The sequence below is a fragment of the Osmerus mordax genome, chromosome 6, assembly GCF_038355195.1.
Source record: "Osmerus mordax isolate fOsmMor3 chromosome 6, fOsmMor3.pri, whole genome shotgun sequence".
NCBI lineage: Eukaryota > Metazoa > Chordata > Actinopteri > Osmeriformes > Osmeridae > Osmerus > Osmerus mordax.
The window spans coordinates 16,898,545-16,916,517 of NC_090055.1; the positions used below are offsets into that span (position 1 = coordinate 16,898,545).

The following is a 17,973-nucleotide window of genomic DNA, read 5'->3' on the forward strand; positions in this document are numbered from 1 at the left end:
AGGAAGTGTCTGTCCGCCCCAGTCTATAACAGGTGTCAGCCGTCCTGACCTCAGATTGGAAAGTCACTCATACTTACATTAAACACTGCCGGGCTGTGAAGCAGCTTAATTCGATTTTCCTGTGGGCGAGGTCAGTGAGAAACAGACGAGTTTATGACCCTTTATTGTGCCAATGCACATGATAAGGTTTATTTACTGTTTCTAATTTGATTGCATCCTGTTGATGTTATCACTGTGTAATAACCCTCTGGAAAGCATAGCTTTCGGATGCACGGCGACATTGAACACATGTTGTTTTGTTACTAGTGACTGACTGTTCTGCAATTTGGTATGTCTTTCCTCTTAAGCAACATGGTGGTGGGGATTTGAACCTACAACCTCTTGATCTACAGTCAAACACTTTACCACTAAGTTACATCACCCTTGACTAGTTCAGTTACTTGTGGCTCAATGTTCTGTCAATAGTGACTGGCTGTTTTGTTACTAGTGACTGTTTGCTCGGTCTGTCTCACACAGTGAGTGAAGGTGGTGAAGGTTGCCCAGTCCTCCATGAAAGCTCTTTGATCCGGCTGAGTCTGGGCTTGCATTGTGTCTTGTGTTTGACTTCCTTTCCACTTGGCCAGCCGTGCTACTGTTGTCATCACCCTGTGTGTGTGTGTGTGTGTATTGGGGTGTCAAAGACCACACTCAGGTTGAGACTGCAGGGTAACTAATCCATCCTCAGGTCCCATAGGTGTCGTTAGAATGCAAACATATTCCATAATTGGCTTTGTTTGGTTTTGTGGGCTTGAAAATTCATGGAGTTGATTTATGTGTGTTTCATAAGATCCTGTCATAAGCCTCATCTGGAGAGCGAAGTGAGAAAATAAATAAACATAAATAAACATTTCCCATTTTCAATTATAGATCCTCAATCATCATTCATCTGCCTAACATATTGTCAACATTGAATGTTTATGAGTTAAAACCATTTTCTCAATCCTGGGGAAAAAAGGATTTGAAGGCCAGCTGTGCAACCATCGGATGAACAAAACAAGGTAAGACATAGCAGGCATTTTCTCTCTGATCCTCTCTCACCTTGAGCTCACAGGAGAGCAACAGTTTCTTTCCAGCTGCAGCTGGTTAAGCAATTATCAGAGCAGAGTGATTCATACAAGGTAGACGGCAAGCCGCAGATCAATGTCACAGATACGTCTCAACATTCCTAACATAACAAAGCTATCATAAGCGTTTATCAACATGATCCCCAAACAGTCGTATTTTAACTCCTGTTGTGATAGATTCCTTAAGACTAGGGGATGTCTCTATTCATCTCTCTGTCTCCTCTCTCTCTCGCCTTTTTCTCTCTCTCTTTTTCTCATGTCTCTCTCCCACTGGCACAGCAGTGGTGAAGCTTATGTGGTGTAAAAACTGACACTATAGATAAGGATGAAATAAGACCATCCAATTACACTTCTAAAAGTTTACTTTTAGACTTAACTGGTAGAAAGTTACTGGTTACTGTGTAAGTAAGATAAGTAAGGTAGTAAATAGAAAATGTGTAACACAAGTTTAACTTAGTGTTAGGGAGTAGGAGGAGGGGGGAGGGGGTGGTGTTTGGTGTGGAAGTCTGAGAAACCCAAGACTCCATGGCAGCATAGCAGTCAGCCATCACAAGCACTTAGCGTTATTTAAACATGTAGCAGAGTTGTTTACCAGGGGCCCCAACGTGAACAAAAGCAGCAGCCCCAGTGTCTCCTCCCTAACAAGGTCCAGCTGAAAGCAAAGAGGGGAAACACAAGCTGGTCTCTGTCTGCCACTTCATTTCCTGGCTGGTGAGAGCCTGTTTCCTGTGCATCAGCCTAAACATGGCATCACACTGAGGGGAATTCGCAACGGAATCAATTGCACTTGTTTCTCTCCCTTGACGTCCCCCCCTTCTTCCCTTCCTGACTCACCCAGCCCTGGACTCTCAGCTGCAAACTGTTTCTTTTGAGGACTCACTGAGTAACGGTTTCCAGATTGGCCCTTGATAGGCCCAAAATTGAAAAAGACATTTTGTGGGAACGGACAACGTAAATTAGTTTCAGATTCTGTCACCTCCAGGCAGTTGTTCAAAGGGAGGTTTTCTTTCTGCTCTCAGGGCTGATGAAAGGAGTCTGTGGAAACAAATTTTCACACCAAGCAACCACTCGCTTCCAATTGTGAATTTTTCCAATGTTGGAAGGACCTGTCCTACATCGAAGCTTTGCTGCTTGACTAGAAATGAAGCTCTTGCATCTGGATTTTGATCATTCAAACAGAAGTGAAGTAATTATTTATGCATTTTTGGTCATAATGGTGTGCTGAAATGGAGGTGCTTCACAGGTCTGTGATTTTTGGCCTTGGATAAATAATAAACAAAAATTCTGAACAAAAAAGTATTGAGCTGGCATTAACATCAGAGTCTGTGGCACTGTCCTGGGGGTATACCTTGTCCTGTTTGGATATCGTATCAAAGAGTTTCAATGGATGAGAGAAGTGAGATTCCTTCAACAATGTGGCCTCTCTGTCAATTAGCCAGCCTTCACCAAGGTGTATTCCTGTACACCCTGTTTTTTTGAGTTCCTGCTGAGGGTCATTGCTGGCTGATCCATCCCACTGATTCCCTGGCCAGATGGCCTACAGCAGACAGACAGACAGACAGATAGGCAGGCAGGCAGATGGGCGGGCAGGCAGGCAGGCAGGCAAGCTGGTAGGACGTATCTATAATACAGACTAGAGAATAGTTAGTTACCTGTGTACTTTTGTCCAACAAAGGAAACCCCATGCTTGCTCTACAACAAAACTGGTGGGTTTAAACCTGGTCGACACAGCTCCTACAACACTGGGAAAAACACAAGCTTGGATTTTTAAAAGGAGCTTGATTGGTTGCGGAGCCAACTGAAAGTTCAAAGCGTACAGCTGTGAGAGGCAGCCGCAGTAAGAGGTCAACAGACAGTGTTCGGTAGATTACGGTCCTCCACGCGATGACGAGAGACAGCTAACAGCTGCACACTGACAAGGGGGCCGCAAGAGCCAGAGGTCTTCTCAATGGGACAAAGAGAGCGTGTCACATCTCTGTCCGGACTGCCTCCATGTTGAAGAGCTCATTAAGTGTGACATTGATAATGATGAAATACTTGTGAGCACAAATACACAAAATCTGACGTACACAGCGTGGACAAATACGAAGAGAGGAGATGTATCTGTCTTGATGTGTGTAATCGTCTGCTTTGAGGGCTGCTCCTAACACTGGAGACTGAGAAACTATATGGCCTGTAGCCATGAACAACAAAATATTTGGTTTGATATCAAGAAAGCTGTTGTTCAAAGTGCAAAGCAGAGATTTGGATTCTCAGAGGGGAAAGCCTAAATCTAAATGACCCTTTTATTTCAGGATTATTTTGATATTAATGTGTTCTGACACTGAACGGAAGGAAATCTTATGACAGTCATGAATCATTCTGGGAAAAACACCAATATCGTGATGTCTGGCTCTTAAACAATACAGCATATGTTTTCATAATTGCTGCAATCACTGTCTGACTGAGGTTTTACATGGTCATTCATGTTGATATGGGAAAAAGATGTCCTTCATGAGGACATGCTACCACAACAGGTTTGGGGAAAATACTTTAGCAAGGACAATACAACAACTATGAAAAGATAGGGTATCTTGTCCACATTTTCTCTCCATCTTTTTCTCTTTGTTCTCACTCTTTTCTCCCACAATCTTCTCTCTCTCTCTCTCTCTCTCTCTCTCTCTCTCTCTCTCTCTCTCTCTCTCTCCCCCTCTCTCACTGTCACTTTATTGCTCTCCCTTCTCATTAAGCAGGTCACAGATGTGGTCACTTCTCTTGGATGGTGATTGGCAGTTGTGAAAGGGGAACACTTGATGGTGAGAGAGGCCAGGGTGGCTGAGGGTGGGGCACAAAGGCAGGCCACCACAAAGCAAACACACTCTTGGAAGACCGGCACCATGGATCATGACTAACCAAGAGCACTCCATCAAATAAATTCAACTTCTAATGACAAAGAAGATCCCATCACTAAACAATCCATTCCAACAGTAAAAAAAAAAGAAGAAGCTTACAAAAACTGTACTCTGTAACATATTCCGTTTTTTAACCATGTCTGTGTGAAAATGATTCTTTTTAGTGAGACCATGCTGTTTGTCCACATTATTCTAATGTTCACTCTTCTTTTCCAAGTTTGTCAAGTTTGCCTAGCTGTGCGGAGACACCTAAACACCCTGCCAGTGACCCTGCACCATAGTGGAAGTTACCAGCCATACTGGGAAACTCACTGGGACTGCTTTTAGACCTCCCAGTATCCCTGCCTCCCTCCTCCTTTCTCTCTATCTCTCTCTCTCTCCCCTCTCTCTTTCCACCCTCCCATCACCTTGCCCCCTGCCAGCTCGTCTGACAGGTCCAAACAAAACAGGGCCTGTGAGCTGACTGACACATCCCCCCTCCTCCACCCTCTAAAAGGGCCTTCATTTAACGTGCCTCACATTCTGCTCTGCCTGGCGCCCCGAGTCAACCATCCCCATCAGCCTCCCAACCCCAGCAGAACAAAACACTTGCACACAGAAAAGAGGGAGAAAGCAGGCAAAGGGCAGGAAACCTGGCACACAGAAAGAGTGGGATAAAGGGAGAAGCAGAAGGGGGAAAAAATATTCTTTTCAGGTTCAAAGACACTTTTTTCCCCTCCACCAATTCTCTTTCCATTCACCGCAAGCTGAATTTGGGCCCAAAGGGAAGAAGGTTGGCTTCTCATTGGTGTCATTCACCTGTCAATCATACTGTCATAGGATACGACGGGGCCTCATGTTGTGGAGCGGAAACTACCCATCAGCCAGGAGGCATCTGGGATGAAATCTCCACCTGTTGGCTCTGGGAACACAGCCATCACCATGGTCTGACTAGCGCACCAGACCCAGTCCTGCCTTCTCTCACAGCCGCATTGTATGGACATCTTGTCTCTATCAGATTCAATTTTGTTGAATGACATCTTGATTTTCTGCATGTTTCTCGTGTGCAGTGGGCTCATCAACAATACGGAACACTTTCTTCATCCTTCACATCCTTGGTTGTTTCACAGCCAAACAGAAAGGCAGGGATGTGGTGACAAAGTCACATTCATCATTCATGAAACTACTCATCATCAACTAATTATCTTTTCTGCTGTTATTGGCAGGTGTGAAGATAACTCATGTAGTCAGAATTAATGTCCATGTGAAAAGAGATTGGTTTTGGCCATAGTGAGAAAGTGATCAAATGGAACACAAAGTTCTTTGAGAAAGTGTCCTGAAAAAACAGAAGGGAAAAAAAGGGAAAATCCTATTGGAAGTCCAAGTGAAACCTATACTTAACAGATGCATTCTTCCCTCATCAGGTCACATGTACTTACAGAGACACAAAAGAGAGACCAGCCCCCATAGTCTCTGTCCAGAGCCAGGTATAGAATGACCTAGGAGAATGTTGCTGAGGGAGGGCCTGGAAACCGGAGACACATCCCTGGAAGCCAACCCAGAACCCAGGTGGTCTGTTCCCCTTCTCACTCTCTCTGTTCTCTCTCTCTCTTTCTTGTAATTCTCTCTCTCTCTGTTCACACCAGTGGTGCCGCCAACCCCCACAAATGTAAAGGTTTTACTCAAAGTGTTAACTGTACTGATATTCGTCTATGCACATCGATCAGAAAATGTGTTATCAGAACATTAATTGTAAAATAAGAAACCAAAGTATATCCGTATGCGATTCCTTAGTACATAGTTTTAAAGTAGCATATATACTACAACTGTATAATAGAATTTATGAAATTCAGTTATGGCTTTTGGTTTTGGTGTGCCACCCCATGATGTTCAGTCACCCCCCCCCCCCAAACACAGCAAACTGTACTGAAGATCATTTGATATCACAACATGTGTAGAATTTCACTATCTACCTTCTGACATGCAGTATTGACATTTTCTATTGAAAAACCCCAGAAACAAAACCTCAAAATGAAATACCACCCAGAGAACTAAAAGTTACAGTACTGAATGAAAACACTGTAAATCAATAATGACCCAAACCTCCCTCCTCTCCAACATCAGGCCCTTGCACCACCCTAATGAGACCAGAACCGTTCCATAAACTGTGAAAGAAGAATGATACACTCTAAAAATCCAATCAGTTGAGGTTGTGGAAGAATAACAGGCCTGACACAAGCGCCCCGTGCCTGGCCGTAACCTGAGAGCGGCAGGGTGTGAGTGGGAAACACTGGGGACCCTGGGTGTGAAAAGGGCCCAGTCAGGCTCTGGGCCAGCCACACAGACCACCTCTCTTCACCCAGCCTGCATCAGAGGGCCCTGCCCAGCGGGATCCAGCCATCTGGACTCGGTTCTGGCCTGACAGGGTCGGTCTTAGGGCCTTCTGTGAGAGAGGCACATTCACAGTTGGCCCAAGGAATGCGCTTTCCCAGAAGGGCTTGATCAGATTTAAGGGGTATGACTGTGCAAAACGGTCTATGATTTCACCCTGAACACTAGGGCTGTTCATTTCATTAACATCTGTCTGCCATCATTAGAGCTCTGTTCAGACTCTGGCTTAGTCTCCTGTGATGATGTGTCAAATGTGTACGGTATAACTTTCACAAATACTTTAGTGATATATTTTCTCACTGAGATCGAATCATGTTTAGAACTGTTAAATCTCTGAATTACAACCAGGCTCGCTCCTATCATGCCTCCATGAACAGAGCCCTGTTTGGGGCTATGCAGAGCAGCAACAGGCTCAGACAGGACTGCCTTGCACCCACTCCTCATCGCCATTCCAACGCCTACGGTTACAACAGTGCCCCGTGAACAGACCAGTTACCATGGCAATTGTTAGCAAAGCCCCAACAGGTCAGGATCAGGGGTCAGAGGGTGATGGAAGGTCACAGGGCAGTCAGCACAATCGGCCAGCCTCTCGTGTTCTTTTGGGATCTGTTCAGAAAGGAGAGTTATTTGGAAAGTCACACAGAAAGATAATTCCCCATACTAGATAGATGGATGGATGGATAGATGAATGGATAGACAGACAGATGATAGACAGACAGACAGACAGACAGACAGACAGACAGACAGACAGACAGACAGACAGACAGACAGACAGACAGAGAGTTAGATAGATAGATAGATAGATAGATAGATAGATAGATAGATAGATAGATAGATAGATAGATAGACTATTCTACGAGTGTCTCCACAGTCTCCATGTCACTGAACTCTGAGGTCCGGGTGTTTCCAGAGACATGAAGAGAATCCAAAAATCATCCTGGCTGAGTCCCACAATGGTTCACTCTTAAATCCTTCACCCACAAACTGCAAACGCCCAAGAACAACTTCTCAAGAGCATCAACACAGAATCCACATTTATTATTTACAGTGTTCACGCCCCAATGTTTGTTTTTTCTGCTCAGTCGGAGTACCGAAGGCCATTTGTGTGCTATAGAAGATACTGGCTACAAACACAAAGTACAGTGGAGAATTTTAAACATGAATAATTCATCAAAGAAAAACACAACCTCAACTCTGTCTTATCTTTACCAATCATAAACCATCCCGGGTGTTATGTATCCTCTCAAGAGAGGGCATATTATACGAGTAAGCTGTTGCAGTGGACACTAGGTAGTTGGTCTGAATGACCCAGTATTGATTGGCAATCTGAGCTTTCCCCCATGAGGCTGTGATCAATGGTCTGGGTCTGGAGACGACACACTCCCCATTCATCTTCCACACCGTAGCCTGCAAACCTCTCTACAGAAACCACTTCTAATCACCCCCCCCCAGGGAAGGTCTGATGTACCCTGAGAGACTGGGATGTAATACAGCAGACATCAATATGCAGGCTGGAGCTATTGCTGAGGGACTGTGGGGTGATCATAGGGACAACTCTCTGGTTCTGCCCTGGGTATAAAATATCTCCCCTTGGTGGCGCTGTGTCATGTCCTCCAGGATGGGTGACAACTTGTAATGTCATATTTACTGAAACCCACCATTCAACTCACAAAATCAATGTGACTCTATGGTGGTTGGGTAGGTTGTGCCATCTAGTGGCTTAAAGGTGTAAAATGAACGAGGAGGCTCTAGTGGGCAGAAGGAGGCGGCTCTAGCAGGCAGTAGTAGGAGTAGAAGGGGACAAGGATGATAGATCTTCTTCAACCAATCAGTAATTGTCTCGCTTGTGATTGGTTACAGAGGAACTGTCACTCAAAGCCTCCAGAGCTTTTGCACAGTGAAGTGGTTTAGTACATCTTGGGAACTCTTGGAGTGAGGATCTTCTCCAGAAAAAATAGTTTTCACTGGTTGTCCTCTCTGTAATACTGTAAAAAATAAAATGATGGTTGTTGTTTTTATTATTATTATTATCATTATTACATTATTATTATTATTATTATTGTCACAATGTATTTAATTGTTGTTAATATATAAGTATTGATAATGATATGCTTCCTGCTAATATAGTCATTATGACAATTACTAAATAATCTTATTTTCATGTTCTATAAAAAAAAGTTTTGGGTGAATACTTTTTAATTGTATGCATTGTTATGACACATTTTTATTATTACCTACAATTAATTCCGCCTCTGACTGTGATCTGAACCAAATAGGAAAATGTAATAATTCCACCTCTACCTGAATGTGATCTGAACTAAATAAGAAAAATAAATGTGTTACTGGATAAAGCCTTTGTTTCCAGTTAAATATGTCCATCAATGTACTGGTGGAATGGTTTACAGAGCTGAAGATGGGATTTAACCGAAGGACAGCGGATCGGTCTGTGGTTGGCGTAGGCTACGTGCCCGCTTGTCTCCTCCCCGATTTTCCTGGCATGACCTTTTCCCTTGGCAACCACTTCCTCCTCCGAGCATCCACGGCCATCTTTGTTATCTCTCATTCATGAAAAGTTTATTTTTATGCAATCCAACGATTGCAGTGGAGGTTTACGGATGCACAGGCGGTAGTTTTGGGGGAACAATAATTACGTTGGCTGTACAACAAGTAACGCAGCTTCTGGCAAGAAACATTCACCACAGAAAGTGTACGTAGTCAATAGCCATTCAAACATAAGTAGTCGGTTGTAGGCTACTAATGCAGAATACTTAACAATGAAGACTCGTGCGTTTTGTCGTTGTCCAAGCGTTCGGTCGCCTATTTACAATTAGGAATTGTAAAAGATTTGTGATGGATACAAGTACAATCATTAAAATAATGAACGTAGGCTTGTACATTTTGGGTAGACTCGATGTGCAGTACTGCACAGAGAAGTACAGTACGGGCAAGAAAGGAGAGACCACTCTATCAGTCAGATTTTAAGTATCTATATTTACTGCCCCAACATTTTGCTTGTTATTATTCCGTGATCTTGCGTCACATAGTAGTAGAAAACGTAACGTGTTTCATGGAATGACCCACATTACATGAAGTGGAATTTCTTCTTTACATCATATATTTCTACAATTCCTAAAATGAAATGCATCCTTTACTGAAAAGTGTTTTTCTTAAACAGCTTATAATGAGAAAGAAACAGAATGTGAAACAGAGGAAGCCAGAGGAGACCACTGTCGTACAAGAATTTGTGGTTGAGAAAATTATCCGTCGAAGAGTCTTTGATGGAAGAGTGGAGTACTTTCTCAAGTGGAAAGGCTTCACCGAGTAAGTGAAACTTTCGAGGTACTCAATTCGACAACGTTTTAATTGTTATGTCTATAGCCTATAAGGTTAAACTCAGTGCATCTCATTACGCTCTGTCTTTGGTTTTAGTGCTGATAACACCTGGGAACCTGAAGACAATTTAGATTGCCCGGAACTCATCCAGGAGTTTCTTAAAAATCTCCACCTGACAGGAGAGAATGAGGTAGAGAACCTGCAAGTTCTGAATCCAGATATCATCCCAAAACAGGAAGCGGACGAGCAGGAGACAGAGATTGTGAGTAAGCCTATCTGCTGTGATGATGAAGCACGTCCACCCACATCATAAACTAGATTATAAATATAACCAACAGACATAAGACCCACTGTCTGGAAGGAAAACAACGGTATCTGTTTAATATAGAATCCTGAAAGGAAGCAATCTTATTCCAGACATGAATCTACTGCATTCATGGTATGTTATCCTATCATTGTTATCAGTGTTTCCATGTCATCCACAGAACTTTTACATCAAGTTTCCAAGTCAGTAAAAGGTTATTTGTAGTGAGATTTGTAGAACGGAAACAGTGCTTGTTTCAATTATCGATGCTTTATCAAGAGTAAACGTAGGTGTTTTAACAAGTTTTTTACACATTGTTTGAAAACACTTTATTTAAGACTGCAGCGACATGTGACTGCTGTTGACACACAGGTCTTCCTGTTTGTTGACATAGCGTGGCATGATTCTGTGGAACACCTGTTGACAGTACGATGTGAGTGTTCCTTTAATACCTCTGTGTCCCAGCAGCAGGCCTATAGTGAGCAGAGGGACAGCACACAGGCAGACAGCCAGCAGGCTGGAGAACAGCCTTTAGAAGCCTCCAACACCCTCACTTCTCACCTGGAACCTGACTGCATCATCGGCTCCACAGACAAACAAGGACAGCTCATGTTCCTGGTCAAATGGTACAGCCTTTTCCTCTTTTCTCATTCCTCATCCCAGCTTAAGGCAAGCACAGGCTCAGGGCTTGAAATTGCGACCATATTGGTTGCATATGCTCCCGAAATTGTATCTGTGTGACCTCAAAATATATTAAGGAGCATTTGTGCGAGTGCAACAAATAATCTTTATGTTGCAAACTTTTAAAAATGTCTTAAAGATCCCATGACATGCTGTTTTTGGATGCTTTTATATAGGCCTTAGTGGTCCCCTAATACTTTATCTGAAGTTTATTTCCTGAAATTCAGCCTTGGTGCAGAATTACAGCCACTACGAGCAGTCCCACAATGAGCTTTCCTCAGGACGTGCCGTTTCTGTGTCTGTAGCTTTAAATGCTATGAGGAAGAAAGAGGCGGGGCTAACTGCCATGCTTCGGTCCTTTGCAAGCCATGATGTCCGGAAGAAAAACCAATATCGCGCTCGCGTGGTCGTAGCTCATTTTCTCATTGGTGGGCCAAAATCTCTGTGTGGGCAAAGCAGAGAAAGGGAGGTAACCCTCCCTATTGTGACGTCACAATAGGGAGGGTTACCCATCCCCTTCAAAACGGGGATGGAGTCAGGTGGCTGAGTGGTTAGAGAATCGGGCTAGTAATCAGAAGGTCGCTGGTTCGATTCCCGGCCGTGCAAAATGACGTTGTGTCCTTGGGCAAGGCACTTCACCCTACTTGCCTTGGAGGAATGTCCCTGTACTTACTGTAAGTCGCTCTGGATAAGAGCGTCTGCTAAATGACTAAATGTAAATGTAAAACCGAGCATTTCAGCTTTCATTTTCTCAAAGGCGGAGAAGAATACCCAGGGCTTGGTTTTACACCTATTGAAATGTCTAGCCACTGGGGGACCAAAGGCAGGCTAGGGGAACTCATATTAATGTTAATATGAGTTCCTCCTAAAAAAAGTGAACATTTCATATCATGGGACCTTTAACAAAACACTCGCTAATTAGCCTACTGCACAGTATGTGCCTGCTGTGAGCTGATATACAGTGACCGGTCTAACGTTCTATCCAACGTTACATAACCAGTTAAACTTCATCTTTACGTTAAAACTTTAATGCAGATTTTAGATTGGTTAAAATTAGCTGTCAATCACTCCTTGTCACTGCGCTCTGATGTCACATGACAGCAAGTTAACTTGCTTAAAATTTGAATAGCTGAAAAGACAACATGAAAACTTTCGGTGGGTGCTTGGAAATTCTTTGCTGGTGATCCTAACTTTTTGGGAGGACCGATGCTACCAAGTAAAACAAGTTAATTTCAATCCCTGTGGATATATAACCTTGGATCACATAGTCTTGAAGAGTTGCAGTGAAGCTGATGTAAAGTGTGCATTTTTTGGTGTGGAGTATGATAGATCACTTTTTTCCCCTCTGTGGCTTCTGCCGTTTGTTTGTGACTGCAGGAAGAACTCGGACGAGGTGGCCTTGCTGTCGGCTCGCGAAGCCAGCGCCAGATGTCCCCAGGTAGTCGTCAAGTTCTACGAGCAGAAGCTGACCTGGCACTGTGGAGAGGAGGAGCAGTGAATTCTGTGTGTCAGAAGGGCATGCGGGTATGTTGGTTGAGAGCGTGTGTGTGTGTTTGTGTTGGAAGATGCTAGAGAAGGTGTTGGAAGAGTGTGGTTTTTGCGTGTGTATGTACTCTGCGTGTTGGGTGTGTGTGTACGTGTTGAGAGAGCGTGTGCACCTGTTAGGTGAGTGTGTGCATGTTGAGTGAACGTGTGTGTGTGTGTGTTTGTGTGTTGGGAATGTGTAGTTGTAAGGAGTGTGTGTGTGTGTGTGTGTGTGTATGTGTGTGTGTGTATGTGTGTTGGGAATGTGTAGTTGTAAGGAGTGTGTGTGTCAGGAGTGTGTGTGCCGGAGCAAGGAGGTGAACTGACAAACAGCAGTAGGCAGATCGCTGCAGTACGCAGATATTTATAATGCTTCCTGTGGTGCTTGATAAGGTCACAATGCCTTTGTGGAATACTCATGGTGGTTGTTGTTGAAACCCAACCTTGGTGTCTGCCCCTTGGTGTTTTCACGTAGCAACAAACTCAATCACTGTGCAAGGGGTCTCTGTAGTGTGGACTTAGCTACTGTTACCTTCTCTGTGTGGATGTAGATATGGACCCCTCAAACTACAGTAAGGCCATGTAGTAGATGTAGTAGTAGTAGCATATTACAACTACAGTATTTCTGCCTCTGAGCTTTAAAGCTCTTCCTCTTGGGCCTGTTCGTGGTTGTGAAATGTAGGATATGTATCTTTAGACTGAATAGTTAACTACTGTCCATCAATAATTATACCTCCAGTCCTTGTACCCAGTTGGGTATATTTGATTATGTGCTGCAGATATGTTGTGCGTTAACTAATACTAATACAATTGAACTACTAAATGTAGAATAGTGTTGTTGGAATGTTGTGATGTATGTATAATCTAACCAGTTATACCTGATCTTTGGTAATCAAATATGATGTCATGGAAATGTCCCTTGTGGTTCATGAAGAATGTCTGAACACTAGGTTTATTGTTATATCCAAGCAGCTGCTCAAAACCAAATCTTTGCACCTTTTAGTCATTATTAATGACATGTTTTTAGTCAGTTGTGTTGTTAGTTTTTCTAAAATGTTCAGCCAGACAATACCTTTCCAAACTCATCCCAAGTGTGCATTTAACTCCTATATTTACTGTGTGAGTAGTTAGCTCATGTTTGATAGCACTTTAGCAAGGCTGCTCTGTTATTGAGGTTACTCTTCCATTAGTCTCTCAGACCTGTCATTGGTAAATACATGACTAACTGATTTTGCATGTCTCCCATGACTACTGTGTTATGGGACAGTCAATGGACCCTCTCACCATCTCTCTGTCGACCATGAATCTGTGAATAAAGATGGTGTCCTGGGTTCCTTTGCTCTCTAGCGTCTTTGTGTTTGAGTCACGCTCACGCTGAATATTTATAGTAAAATACCTGACACGTTACGAATGTGTTTAACCTTATATGAACTCTATCATACGTTAGACTGAGGTGCCCTCTGACTCCATACATATTGCTGTATTTTTAAGTGTACAGAACTTTACTGTACTGCACCATGTGAGTCATATGAGTCAGGTGGCTGAGCGGTGAGGGAGTCCGAAGGTTGCCAGTTCGATTCCCGGTCATGCCAACTGACGTTGTGTCCTTGGGCAAGACACTTCACCCTACTTGCCTCGGGGGAATGTCCCTGTACTTACTGTAAGTCGCTCTGGATAAGAGCGTCTGCTAAATGACTAAATGTAAATGTAAATATGACAGGGCAGGTTAGCAAAAACACCTGTATACCAGGAACCTGTGACATCACAGTACTGGTAGACTACAGTTCCTCCTGCTCTGTGCAAACAATAGACTGACTGTTACAACTGTACAAATAAAAAGTACTTTATGACATTTTTTAAGCAGCAGTCTGCAATGGGCCTCTTTAGTCCCATGACTGGATTGATACATTTGGACTTTGTCTCAAAAACTGAACAGCAGGAATGATGAGGTGAGTACTGTACCACAACCATGACTCGACACATTTGACCACTCTGGTCTGAGCTTTGAGGATGAGAGCACCAGCTGACAACTTAGTGAACTAGGTAAGTTTTAACACGTCAGTGAATCTAATCAGATGATCTCAGGAATGTATAAGGCTTTTTTAGACGAACATTAGTATTAAACAGTATAAAATGAATGTGTTGACATTCTGGGACTTTTTCAAATGTATGACAAATAGGGCACTTCTGCATTTCTTTAGCTGCAAGGATTTATGATGGGGTTTTTTCCTGTTCCGTGTGGTATTTAGTCACAAATCCCACTTCCTGTACTTCACACACACAAAAAACACCCTCGTTTGACTCAACTTGTCTGGCTGCAGACAACATTGCTCAGCCAGTCAAATCCTCTCCCAATGCAGCAGGTTATCAGTGTCTGGGTCCGGGATCCACGGATGCAAAAGAATGACTTTTGGCATGCCTACTTAGACTATGAGATCTGTCTCCACGTAAGTACGATATTCTGCTGATTCAATTAGGTTGACCTCAGTTGTTATAGATGAGTCATTCTAAATGCAAGCTCTATTTTCCTCGTTTGTTAGACCAATAGTCTGAGCTTCACCAGGAAGGTCTCAAGTGTGAGAAGAAGATACAGTGAGTTTGTATGGCTCAGACAAACCCTGCAGAAAAACTCATTGCTCATGTACGTACAGTTTCTATATTTCTATATTGTCAGGTCCAATTGTGAATGAATCCCTTGCCTGATTTACAAACGGTAAAGCTTTCACTTTCGTGTGGCGTCTCAGTTGGCCTTGTGTGGCGACTCTGTCCCCTGTTGACTGGAATGTTTTCATTTCTTTTGACAGGGTAAAGTTACCCGAGCTCCCCCCTAAGAACCCGTTCTTCAGCCTGAACAATGCCAAGCAAATCACAGAAAGAATGAAGGGGCTGCAGAGATTTCTGGAATTGTGAGTTTCTCAGTGGTGACATTATACAAAATCCTACCGCCAAACAATACATCAATACCACATGATATTATGTCGATTTTTTTAAATTTTATCTCAAGACATGTTGACTTAGTTGACTTACTGCTTGTTATCTGTGTGTTCCAGGACACTCAAGAGCTCTCTGCTATTGTCCGACAGCTGCCTGCACCTCTTCCTTCAGTCGGACCTGAGTATAGATCAGATGGAGGCCTGCGCCACTGGCAGGACGCACTACACTGTGGAACAGACCGTGCTGCGTTGTGGCAGAGCCCTGCGACGATTCCACTCCCTGGATGACCAGCAAGAGAACCAGCCGGAAGACCACAAGACCTCCTGCTCTGACTCGGACTGGTGGGCCTTGTACCCTGTTTGAGCTTCCCTTTATGATTCATGATACTTTATCGTCGTTGCAAGTGTCACACTTAACAGAACTGTAAATTCTTTAGACCCTGGTTTGAAATCTATTCTAATTGTCTAATAACTTTAAATCAAATGTTAGGTTGAATCTGTGACACTGTTATTAATATGTCAGCTCATCTTCTACCTGTGTTCTCTGTTTCAAAGCCCTGTCTTTCTGGAGTCGAGCAGAGTGGTTGCAGAGGGAGCAGAGACCAATGTTGTTGTGGATCCTGCACCCCAATCTAACAGGGAAGAGGACACTCGCTAATCCCCTGAACCGGGAATCAGGCTACCAATTAAATACACTATCCTTAAGATTTATTATGGGATCTTAAAACTATCTGGACATAACAGTACTTCATATTTCAGTTTAAATCACTTGAACAACTTTAAACTGAGTGAATTTGGGAATATCTCAAACATGTAAATATATTTCTGTGTAAAGTTAATATATGGTGTTTCTGTACAAAGTGTTAATAAAGACTTTTGGTGACCTTTTCACTCTTTGTGCATCTCCAGTACACTCTGAAATGCAGTAATTATTCTAGAAAAGGATCTTATAATCTGTCCAGCAGAGGGCAGTATTGTTATATCCAAGTACAGCCTTCAACCATTTCACATTGTGAAATACTGAATGTACACATTCTACACATAGAAATGATGTGGTAATAGCAGTATTTATATGATATATGAATAGTAATTGGATCAAGTATGGCTCAACCAATAAACAAATGCCCAATTGATTTCCCAGTGACTCAAATGGGCTTTAATATTCACTAATGTATGGATTCGCATGAATCAGAGAGACAGCTGTCTCGTTAAGCAGTCCATGCAAACAGAATGAGCCCACAGGAGCAGAGTTTGTGTCCTTTGTCTTCTCCACCGCCCGCCTCCACTCCAACTGGGAGCACATCTCCAGAACAACTCCTGTTTCCCCCAACAGACAAACATCATCTCCACATCGACTGCACCTAACCCTAATCTTCCCATGAAGCACAGTCTGTAAGAGCCCTGTGCCCCAGCAGTCTCTGTGTGGTTAACAGAACGTTGTGTATAATAGGGTCCCGGGGGAGTCAGCAGACACCATGCAGCCAGCCCCCCCTGTCAAGACTGGCAGGATCTTGCCAGCCCCCCCCCAAAGACCTTCTCTTCTCTGGGAGGGGTCCCATGTGGATGGGTTGTTAGCGCCCCCTGTTGACTGCACTTCCAGCTGTGCTGACAGCAAACTCTCCTGAACATAGACATGAGTGTTTTTCTGTCTATCTCTCTGTCTCCGACTCTCCCTTCCTATTACCCTCACTCTCTCTGTCCCTGTCTCACACACACAATCTCATTTGTCATGTGTCTTATGGGAGATACACAAGCATCTCTCCCTCTCTTTCTATCTCTCACTTTCTCTCTTTACATCACCATCACTTTCTCTGTCTCCCTGTCTCCCTTTTACTCACACACACACACACATACGCACATGCACTCTCATTAGTCATGTGTCCACCTACCTGGACACGGAACTGCCTGGCAGACTCAATGTGCAGGGACAGTGAGAGACCCTGCTTAGCTCCAAACAACTATCGTAAACATTTATGCATGTCCCGTTAGGGTGTACGTACGTGCATGTATGTGTGTGTGTTTTCACTTGTGTACATTGTGTAGCGTGTGTGTGTGTTAATGTGTTCCCAGAGAGAGGGCCGCAATGCTTATGCAGAGGTAATGACCACTAAGCAGAATGATGTGTGGCTGACACATCTGTACAGCTAATTAGATTAGCACATCTCCCTGAGGAGAGCAGGATATTCATTATGCATTCAGAACGAGCAAAGACAATAGGCTCACGGCAGCGTGACAGACAGGTGATGTCACCTGGGGACTTGCTCCATTCCGTGGGAAGGTTCAGAAAAACCCAAACTGGGAGAAAGGGGAGGACGTCTCACCCGAAAAAGGCTTGTTAAAGCTTTGTGTGTGTGTGTGTGTGCCCTCTGTCAGAGAGGGTCTGTGTGCAGCTAGCATTACCCTGCCGTCACTGCGACACACACAGGTAATGAAGCTGTCAGGGCCTGTCTGCATGTGGTGCAGCTTGATATTCAAAAGGGGTTTGTCCATGGCTTATGACAGAACAATCCAATTATTCACCAAGACTGAACTGTTGAGGTCTTGTGCAAAGGACACACATACACACACACACACACACACACACACACACACACACACACACACACAACTACCTATATGCTGTGTTCATATTATTCCCCTCTAGGTTCATGCTGTCTCTGGTTTAGTCTCTATGACTTCTAGAAGATCAACTGTCTGTAAGCATGATTTAAGTCTCAGAACAATGTTCTGAAGTGATTGAGTAGGTTTCCAAACCTCAGTTAAAAAGATAAAAACGAAATGCTGTAATGCTGAAATAACTGCGTAGGACAGTTTCTCCATCAGAAGAACTTGAT

The 17,973-nt window shown here is 43.5% G+C and overlaps 2 protein-coding genes across 9 annotated transcripts; both read left to right on the top strand.

The window, feature by feature from the left end:
• Nucleotides 1-8,938: 8,938 nt before the first annotated feature.
• cbx3b (chromobox homolog 3b) lies at nt 8,939-13,539 on the top strand. 3 transcript variants are annotated; one of them, XR_010876745.1, is made up of 6 exons: nt 8,939-9,071; nt 9,540-9,685; nt 9,794-9,959; nt 10,467-10,627; nt 12,060-12,434; nt 12,503-13,539. XR_010876745.1 is itself a non-coding variant. In XM_067237839.1 (5 exons), the coding sequence occupies exons 2-5, from the start codon at nt 9,546-9,548 to the stop codon at nt 12,178-12,180; spliced, it is 588 nt and encodes a 195-aa protein (XP_067093940.1). In that variant the 5' UTR covers nt 8,939-9,071; nt 9,540-9,545; the 3' UTR covers nt 12,181-13,539. The 3 variants fall into 3 exon arrangements, 2 of the variants coding, with proteins under 2 accessions (XP_067093940.1, XP_067093941.1); XM_067237839.1 differs by having other exon boundaries at nt 12,060-13,539; XM_067237840.1 differs by having other exon boundaries at nt 10,470-10,627; nt 12,060-13,539.
• Nucleotides 13,540-14,028: 489 nt separating this feature from the next.
• snx10b (sorting nexin 10b) lies at nt 14,029-16,256 on the top strand. 6 transcript variants are annotated; one of them, XM_067238252.1, is made up of 6 exons: nt 14,029-14,155; nt 14,528-14,653; nt 14,747-14,847; nt 15,011-15,112; nt 15,257-15,481; nt 15,695-16,256. In XM_067238252.1, exons 2-6 carry the CDS (start codon nt 14,561-14,563, stop codon nt 15,795-15,797), a joined length of 624 nt encoding a protein of 207 aa, XP_067094353.1. In that variant the 5' UTR covers nt 14,029-14,155; nt 14,528-14,560; the 3' UTR covers nt 15,798-16,256. The 6 variants fall into 6 exon arrangements, with proteins under 6 accessions (XP_067094353.1, XP_067094357.1, XP_067094359.1 ...); XM_067238256.1 differs by having other exon boundaries at nt 15,290-15,481; XM_067238258.1 differs by having other exon boundaries at nt 14,567-14,653.
• The last annotated feature ends 1,717 nt before the right edge of the window (nt 16,257-17,973 follow it).